The 9,298-nt window shown below is 49.6% G+C and overlaps 1 protein-coding gene across 1 annotated transcript; it reads left to right on the top strand.

The window, feature by feature from the left end:
* The first annotated feature begins 1,271 nt into the window (after positions 1 to 1,271).
* Positions 1,272 to 8,632, top strand: LOC109746364 (uncharacterized). Its single transcript, XM_020305478.4, has 5 exons — positions 1,272 to 2,032; positions 3,189 to 3,557; positions 3,632 to 5,855; positions 5,935 to 8,041; positions 8,135 to 8,632. Exons 1-4 carry the CDS (start codon positions 1,772 to 1,774, stop codon positions 8,001 to 8,003), a joined length of 4,923 nt encoding a protein of 1,640 aa, XP_020161067.1. The 5' UTR covers positions 1,272 to 1,771; the 3' UTR covers positions 8,004 to 8,041; positions 8,135 to 8,632.
* Positions 8,633 to 9,298: the final 666 nt, after the last annotated feature.

The raw sequence follows: 9,298 nt of genomic DNA, 5'->3' as shown, positions 1-9,298 counted from the left end.
TGGAACCAAACATAGGAAAGATACGGGGGAAGAATATACTTCCGGGGCTCTCGGCAGTCCGATGTGTGGACTGCCGGACATGGGGAAGACAAAGAGATCCGCCGTGGTCGATCGCAGACTATTGTACCCATGTCGGGGGAATGGAGCTCGCTGCGATTGTACGTGCATATAGTTTTACCTTCTCAGTTAAAATATGTCCAAAATGTAAATGTTTTCTTCTTCTTTGTGTGAAATCCGCCATGTTTGCATGAATTTCATTCGGTTGGTTCAAAAAGTTGTTGAAATGCAATGCGGCCAACATTGGATAGCGGACTCTGGCATCATGTCTATGGAATGATTCCCCTATCCGCATACAGACGCCGGAGCAAATCTATGAATCACCGTTGGAGATGCACTAACTGGCATTTTACATCTGTCGTGGTACTTTTTGTGACAATTCTACTCATGCGGTAAAACCTACAGACTACTTACCGTCCTTCGGAGCCGACGGCGGCCGGTAAACAAGAGCGCATCCACGCCTGCATCGCCTCATTGGCGGTGGAGCTCGCCGGATCCGAGGAAGAAGGCTCACTAGAAGACAGCACGGAACTTACCCATCCCCCTGGTACACGAACGCGAGCGAACACGGCGGCACGAGCCCGGCAGAGGCGCCGACACCAATCCGGCAACCGCGGAGGGCCCGGCCCATTTCCACTCCCGGCGAAACAACACGGACGTCCACGTGCCCGAGTCGGTTTCACCCCGGCCCTCCCTCCACTTTCAGTCAGAAACCCACGGGCGTCCATGTCAAAGGAAAAAAACCCACGGGTGGGACCGACGAGGATCGCTACCAGCCAGCGGGCGCCCCACACGCCAGCGACACGCGGTCGTGGCGCGTCTGTGGCCGTTGCCGTGCCGTCCTCCCCCGCCCCGCCTTGCACGGCGCGTCGCAGCCCGATCCCACCCGAACCCCCACCCACCTCCCCCATCACCGCCCGGGGCCCGCCCCGTCCGGATCCGGACGTCAGTGGCACACCAGCGACCTCGAGCCAGGCGCGCGCGCGGGCCGGACCACTTGTCCGAGTCCACCCACCACATACACGTCAGCGCCCGCGGGAATCGCTACGGCCACCCCGCGCCCGCCCACGGCGAGTCAACAGTGCCCCACCGCGCAGCGACGCCCGCCGGGCGGAGCGCGACCGCACGTAGCAGCAGCACAGGCGGCGCAGGCCTCGCGCGGCGCCCCGCACAGCGCAGGGGATCTTCGTGCGCGGGGGGTTGGCGGAAATGACGGAAATGCCCCTGCCTCTTTCCTCCCTCCCTCGCTCGCCCCCCGCATCCGCTCTCCTCTTTCTCTTCCTCATCTCCGTCTCTGCGTGCCGTGCTCCATATAACCATCTCTCTCCTCCAAATCTGCCCCCAAATCGCCATTTCTCTCTCTCTCTCTCTCTCTCCCCCCCTCGCCACCGTCGCCACCGCCCCGCCGCAGATCGAGACCGGCCCACCCGCCCGCTCTCGGACCGGACGCCCCCGAATCCCCGAATTCCCGATCAAATCTCCCCGCGGCCGGAGCCGATTTCGATCGAATTCGAGCCCCGATCCGCGGGCCCCGGGCAGGCGCTGCGTCGGAATCGGCCGAATTCGGGTGATCCGGAGGCGCATGGAGGGAGGCCCCGCGGATCCGAGCTAGGGTTACCGCCGGCGCCTGCGGCAGCGGTGATCTGGTGATGGTGCAGCGCGGCGCCGGGAGGATTCGGCCAGGAGGGATCGGCGGCTGGGAAGATGCGCGGCTATGCATGGGCGGCGCCAACGCTGCGGTGAGGGGTGCGGCGACCGGCGTCCTTTCGTCCGGCACATGTGGCCGGCAACTCGCGTAGAGGCAGCTCCACCACCGGCAAAGGGACCAGCCTCCCCTCCTCCTCCTCCCCGCTCGTCTCTCCCGCCGCTCCGGACGACCTCTTATCCACCCGCACCGACGACTCCCCCGGCGGCACCCCACAAGCAGGAGGCCGCCGATTCACCCCGCCCGCCCTCAGCAGACTCCTTCCTAAAGGTGCCTCATACTTTGGTGGATATATCACTTTGGGATTTGCTAAGCTCCGCCAGATTTAGACCAAATTCAGTTTGCTGCTCAAGTCATCATCAGATGGCCATCATTTCTGCTTCGAAAACTTAATCTATGGAAAGTAACTAGAATTTGTTGCCTGGTTGAGAGGTTACCGTAGTCTCGTGTTGTCGCGAAGCTCCTGGCTGAGTATACATATACATCATCTGTGCCGGGCTGGTTGTGCGCTTGGTTTGGTAATGGCCGAGTTATCTTCTAAATGGTGCAACAAGGTTTTTTTTGTATGGTTGGATTTTGGTACCTCATTGTGAGAATTCTGGCACTCCACATGTAAAGGCGTGTCAAAGATGTCGACTTGTTGCTTGCATGATAAGAATTGTTTGGAGCGTGTCGTTGGTCTATTGGATAGTGAGGCTATACCATTCGAAGGTGTTTACATGTGGTGCAAGTCGTGTCGTGTTCACGACTTCATTAAGATAACGTATTTTGCCAACTGTTTCTATATCCCTGGTTGCTTTTTTTGTTTGCTAATCTAATACAAGGTGGCAATAAGGAATTATCTTCCATTTAAACAAGGAAAATAGGAGAAACGAAGAAAACAAACCTCAGACTTGGTTGTGAGCATTGTACATTGCCTAAAATTCATCATGGAAATTTCAGATTTTGTGCTCTAACGGTTAGGTATCATCCATTTCTGGAAGCCATTGCAATTTGATTATGAATGTTTTATTACATGCTTGACGTGCATTAATTTGTTGACTCAGAGTATCTCCTTATAAGAACATATTTGGCATTAATATTTGAAGCATGCCTCATCTGGAACGTTTTTTCCGCCTTTGGCAGCTTAAGGAAATATATGTTGTCGCACTAATGTTTGCTACCTTTGCAACCCGACACATTTAGATAATCAACTACTTATTTAGTACTTTTTTAGCTGTTTGGCTGTTGCATGGAGAGTTAATTTTTTTCTTTCTATTTTTGGTTCAGTTATGCTTAACTGTGCTTCTTGCTTTGACGTGTTCTCCGAGCGTTACACTTTCTCCTTCAGCGTTATCCTCATGACATGAAGATGTTTATGTTTCTTGATGACATGAAGATGTTTATGTTTCTTGACAATTAACAAAAGTACAAATTTGCTTTACAGGACGGGCGTGAATTTCGAGTTGGAGATTGTGCACTTTTTCAGGCTGTTGATGTTCCTCCTTTCATTGGGTTGATACGCTGGATTGAGAAAAAAGAAGAAGGCTTTCCCAAGTTACGTGTAAGTTGGCTCTATAGATCTGCTGACGTCAAACTTAACAAGGCAATACAGCTCAACGCTGCACCAAACGAGATCTTCTATTCATTCCACCAGGACGAGACATCTGCTGTCTCTCTACTACATCCTTGCAAAGTTGCCTTTCTACGCAAAGGTGTTGAGCTGCCAGCCGGAATTTCTTCATTTGTGTGTCGGCGTGTATATGATATTGACAACAAGTGTTTATGGTGGCTTACCGACAAAGACTATATTAATGTAAGTGCTATAGTTACCTTCCACTTTTTTCTGTGTTATATATTCTGTGGCTTATGTGTGCGCCTTACAATCAGGAACGGCAGGAAGAAGTAAATCGACTTCTGCATAGAACAAGGTTAGAAATGCATGCTGCAGTACAGTCAGGTGGACGCTCACCGAAGCGGCTAAATAGTCCGTCATCTGCCCAGCAGAAGTCCGGTTTGGATGATGGACAAAATTGTATTTTATCTAAAGGAAAGAAGAGGGAGAGAGTTGAGCAAGGAATTGATCCAGCTACGCGAGACCGTGATCGTCCCCTTAAGGTCGAAGAAGGTGAACTGGGGAACTTAAAGGCAGAAAATATGAAGCATGCATTTACAAAGTTTATCGCGAAGTTCACAGACAAAGGCGGGCTTCCTCATGCTGAAGCAGTCGAGAAGCTAGTCCAGTTCATGCAAGTTGATCGAACTGAACGGAAGATAGACCTTGGTGGTCGAGTAGCGCTTGCACATATTATTTCAGCTACAGAAAGTCCTGATTGCCTCGGGAGATTTGTGCAGCTAAGGGGCCTTCCTATTTTGAATGAGTGGCTTCAGGAAACTCACAAGGGGAAGTCTGGTGAAGGGGGTAGTCCTAAAGAAACTGATAAGCGTGTCGAAGAATTTCTCATGGCCCTGCTTCGTGCTCTCTCAAGATTGCCTATCAATTTGAATGCCTTGCAGAGTTGCAGTATCGGGAAATCTGTCAATCATCTGCGTAGCCATAAAAGTGCTGAGATACAGAAGAGGGCGAAGTGTCTTGTTGAAAACTGGAAAAAGCGTGTTGATGCTGAAATGAAGTCAAATGAAGCGAAACCTTTAGTATCTGGTCAAGCTGTTTCCTGGTCAGGGAAAGGGGGCGCTGCAGAAGTTTCTAATGGTGGAAACAGACGAAGCGCCTCAAGTGATGCCAGTCCGAAAAACCCAGTATCTCGGACAGCTAAACCTGGTGCATCTGATGCTGTTACGAAGTTGAATCCGCTCACTTCTGTCTCTTCAAAGTTGCAACACATGCAGCCCACAAATGTTGCAACCAACTCGAAGGATCCACCCTGCAAATCGGCTGGTGGTTCTGAGTTGCCAACAGTGAAAGAGGAGAAAAGCAGCAGTTCAAGCCAATCACTGAACAACAGTCACTCATGCTCCAGTGATCATGCTAGAACATTTGGTTCTCCTTGGAAGGAGGATGCGAGAAGTTCTACTGCTGCTTCGGGCAATGCTAGTAAAACTTCCGGGAGCTCTTCACGCGTCCATCGAAGGGCAAACAGTGTCCGTCTTGGTTCTGGGATTCAAAAAGAAGCTACTGCGGGAAGATCTACCTCACTCGATCGTTCGTTGTTCCAGGAAAAATCATCACAATCTGGAATGGCGTCTGAAAAAGGAGGTGACACACCCTCTGATAATAACAGTAATGGCCATAGATTAATTGTCCGCTTTCCAAATCCTAGCCGCAGTCCTGCTAGAAGTGTGAGTGGAGGCTCATTTGAGGACCCGTCTGTCACTGGGAGTAGATCTTCATCTCCTGTAGATAAGCATGAACAGAATGGTCGGCGAGTGAAAATGAAGATTGAAAATTCTCGACCTGAGTTAGCTTCTGATGCTAATGCTGAGTCTTGGCATAGCAATGAGATAAAAGGGGTTGCAGGGTCTGATGAAGGTGATAAATCAGCATTCCCTACATTGGAGAGCAACAGGAATACTGAAGAAGCTGTTAAGGAGGCATGTGCATCACGGCCTGCAAGTTCTTCGCAAGTGAATGAGAAAGGAATCTGTTCAAGTGAAACCAAGGGGAACTCATTCAACCCTATGAATGCTTTAATTGAAATAAAATACTCTGAAGCTGGTCCTCCTCTGCAAGCTGGAGATGATACCGCAATGAACCTTCTTGCCAGTGTGGCTGGAGAAATATCTAAATCCGACTTGATTTCTCCGTCAGCTTCACCGAGAAATTCATCTGCAAATGAAGTGGGCTGTGAAGGTGACAGCATTGAGAAGTTGAAAGTAGAATGTGACATAGCCCCTTCTCAGCTTCAAGGTACCTCAGATGTTCAGAAAGTCATTTTGGTGAAGCAAGAGAAAGCCGATCCTTGTTTGATTGCCAAGGAAGAACGTAACCAGAGGGCTCACTTATCATTGCATGACAACAAAATCACAACGTCTACTGGGCTGTCACCTCAAAATGGTACAGACTGTAATGCCATCGAATCTTCAGCGAAGACTGAAAACCAAGCGGAGGGTTGCACAAACAAGTGTCTTCCTGTACCTGGGGCTGATTCACAAGGTGATGATGATAAATACTTTACTTTACCTTTCTGTTTTTATCGACATTTTTATGGAATCTAATATGCATTCATCTGCAGGTCAAGATCGTAATGCATGTTCCAGCCGTGGGCCAGTTGAAGATGGTCGCATAAGCAGCCCTGATGTCGTTGACACTGCTTTAGGTGGTCAATGCAATTCAGCTGTTTCTAATCGCACGTCAGAATTGCTCCCTCCTGAGGAGTTGCAATTGTCTGCCCCTGATAAACAGCCCCATGCCTTGTTAAAGCAAACTGATACAAAGCCGCTTGGGGTTGTACTAGATCAGTTGGAAGCCATGGATACACGTGATGGCAGTACTGGTGGTAAATTGGATTTGAAGTCTTCAGTGTGTCCACTGGCTGTTGGTCCCAAAAAGGCTGAAGTCTTGGGTGTTAACACAGTGCTGAAAGAGGACGAAAAGGAGCAGCCTTCTTCCACTTCAGCTGATGTTAACAAGCTAGTTGCATTCCCAGTTGATGTGCCGAATGGGATTAAAGAATCGAAGGATGGTTCCAGTGAATCGAGTAGTCAAGTAAAACCTCAAGCTATCATATCTCAGGATTTTGAGCATGATGCAAGTCAGAGTCCAAAGAAACTGAGCGATGATGTCGGTGCAAAAGAGGATCTTGTCTCATCAGGTGAGGGTTCTTCTATAGCTGCCCAGGCCAAACCAAATGTTACTGCTAAGCTTGATTTTGATTTGAATGAACTTGGGGATGAAGGGAATCACTCTGAGCCAGTTACCTCTCCTGTTATATGTTCTTCTGGGATTCATGTACCTGGTCTTTCTCCATTCGTATCACCTGTTTTAAGTGGTTTGCCTGCCCCAATAACAGTAGCAGCTCCAGCTAAAGGACCTTTTGTTCCTCCTGAGAATCTACTACGAGTGAAGCCTGAGGCTGGGTGGAAAGGCTCAGCAGCTACAAGTGCATTTCGTCCTGCAGAACCACGAAAGGTTGTGGGGACATCTGTGACTGCACCTGATATTGTAGGATCTGATGCTGCCGGGAAGCGGTCTCGCCCCGCGTTTGACATTGATCTAAATGTAGCAGATGACCAGATTCTCGAGGAAGATATCTCACAGAGTTCTGCTCATACAGTTGGATCTGAATCTGGCAACAGTAGAAGTCGTGATGGTCCGGTGCGAAGCGCTGGCATTGAACTTGACTTGAATAGGGCTGATGAAGTTGCCGAGAATAACCAGTTTATCTCAAACTCTTCCAACAGAGTTGAAGTCACATTGTTGCCAGCAAGATCTTTGCCAGGGGGTTTACCGAGTACTAGTATGAATGGCTCAAAGAACTTCTTTGATCTCAATAATGGACCAAGCCTTGATGAAGCTAGTACAGAGCCTGCACAAAGGAGTCTATCATCTAAAGGTGCTAGCAGCATACCATTCCTGCCTCAAGTTGCTGGTCTTAGAATGAATGGCACCGAAATCAATAACATGTCACCATGGTTTGCTACTGCCAACCCATATGCTCCTGTAGCTATGCAATCGTTTTTGCCTGCTAGAGGAGAACAGCCTTATCCAATTGAAACAGCATCTGGAACCCAGAGGATGATTGCGTCTGCTGCAGACAGCAGCCAATTCGGAAGTGATTCAGGTAGGGCTCCAGTTGTTTCCACAGCACCAACCATGGTGTTTCACCCTCCTCCTGCATATCAATATGCAGGATTTCCTTTCACCCCCAGTGTTCACCTTCAGACAGCAGGTTTTCCAATTGGATCGACGTCATATGCCAATTCCGCACCTGCAGGAGTTCCATACTTTCCAACCATTGCCCCGTCACTTGTTGGGTCAACGGGTGCATTACCTCCCCAACATGTGAGGCAATATGCAATAAACCGTCCTGAAGGTAGCAGTAGTGATGGCCTCGACAGTAATTGGAAATGGAAAAGACCAGGAGGGTTTGATCTTAATTCTGGTCCCGGGAGTATAGATTTAGAAGGGAAGGATGAACGAATACTTTCATCGGTTAGACAAAATTTGATGACGCCGCAGCAGGCCTTTGCGGAGGAGCAAACGAGAATGTACCAATTGCCTGGTGTAGGAATAAAGAGGAAGGAACCCGAGGGCAGTTGGGATCCCGACAGATCATCATACAAGCAATTGTCATGGCAGTAAGAACTTTGGCGAGACCTCGCATCGACTTCTTTTGTCTGGTGAGCTTGTTTGTACCTAGAAAATCCAACTTTAAAGGCCCTGTTATCTTGTTTGGTTAATTAACCAGCAGGTGGGTGCTTTTATGTTTGCAGAGGCAACTACATGTGGAAGTGAGGCGTTGTATTGCACCTGCGTGACCCTGCCGCTGCTGGGCTGGGATATACAACTCACACATGGATTCATGTCTGTGACGACATGGGATTGTGGGAGGGAATGAAACATGGCTGTAATTGCTGTAAATGTTAACCATATTCATACTTTCCTGGAACCAGTTTTCCTCAGCTTGAGCAGTTGCTTTGCTAGAGTTTTGTATCTGCCAGGCTTGCTTCTGTTTTTGCCAGGAGGGTATGGGTTTGGAGATGGAACGGTAATGCTCCTTGGCATCTTCAAACACCTCAAGCCGCTGTAATTAGTCCCGGTGGTTCCTTTTTCTTTTTCTTTTTGAAGTTTCTTATCTTATGATAAACTCTCTTGACATTGCTGGGCACATCTGCAGCTTTAACATATGGTTTAGCCGTGACATGTATCCTGCTGGGAAGTGTTACATGAGTAGTTGAGGAACTAATAATCTGCTGTGGCTGACCCTGTTATTTCCGTGTTGGCTTCTGTTCTGTGTGGCGCAAATGCTCTATTTTGCTGCGACTTGTTTCTCCATTGTAGGGGGAGGTTGTTGCGCTGTGGCGTTTTGCAGCTGCACCTTCCTGCTCACCGGCGCGCGTCTGTTGTAAATTTGGGCCATCTACTTGGTTGGTGTCATCTGTTGCATCAGTAATTTTTGACCACTGCATCCGCGATCTCTGTTGGTCGTAGGCATTGCTGATGCTGATGGATGATGGTGACTGTTTGCTGATGCTGATCTCCATGAGTAAACCATTTGTATTCTGCTACTTGTCATATTTTGAACATCTCTACAGTCTGACATGACACCCCCAGGAAGAGATCCGGCGATGGAAGCAAGTGAAGATGAAGCGGAACAAGGGGTCTGTCGACGCGTGTGGGTTCACGGTCCGACACACACGCAAGAGAGGCGTGACGCGACGCGGCTGCACTCCCCCACGGGAGGACAGGACAGGATGCCCCTTTAACCACGGAAACCACTGCCACCACGGCGAGGCGAGGTGGGGGAAAAAGCAGCAGCCGAGGGGGAAAAGGATGGAACGCGACAGGCACGGGGAGGGAGAGACGGTCGCGGTCAGTGGGGTGGCCCGTGACGCGACGCTGCCCCGTCCCTGTCCGCTGCCTCGCTTTCTTTTCCT

This window comes from Aegilops tauschii, chromosome 6 (genome assembly GCF_002575655.3).
Source record: "Aegilops tauschii subsp. strangulata cultivar AL8/78 chromosome 6, Aet v6.0, whole genome shotgun sequence".
In the NCBI taxonomy this organism is placed as follows: Eukaryota; Viridiplantae; Streptophyta; class Magnoliopsida; order Poales; family Poaceae; genus Aegilops; species Aegilops tauschii.
This window is presented reverse-complemented; position numbering and strand designations above follow the sequence as displayed.

Excerpts from the sequence above, each read along its gene's own strand:
- LOC109746364 (XM_020305478.4), top strand. The coding sequence starts at position 1,772 with ATGCATGGGCGGCGCCAACGCTGCGGTGAGGGGTGCGGCGACCGGCGT. Across the intron at positions 3,558-3,631 it reads CCGACAAAGACTATATTAAT|GAACGGCAGGAAGAAGTAAA; the intron begins GTAAGTGCTATA and ends CCTTACAATCAG. Across the intron at positions 5,856-5,934 it reads ACCTGGGGCTGATTCACAAG|GTCAAGATCGTAATGCATGT; the intron begins GTGATGATGATA and ends ATTCATCTGCAG.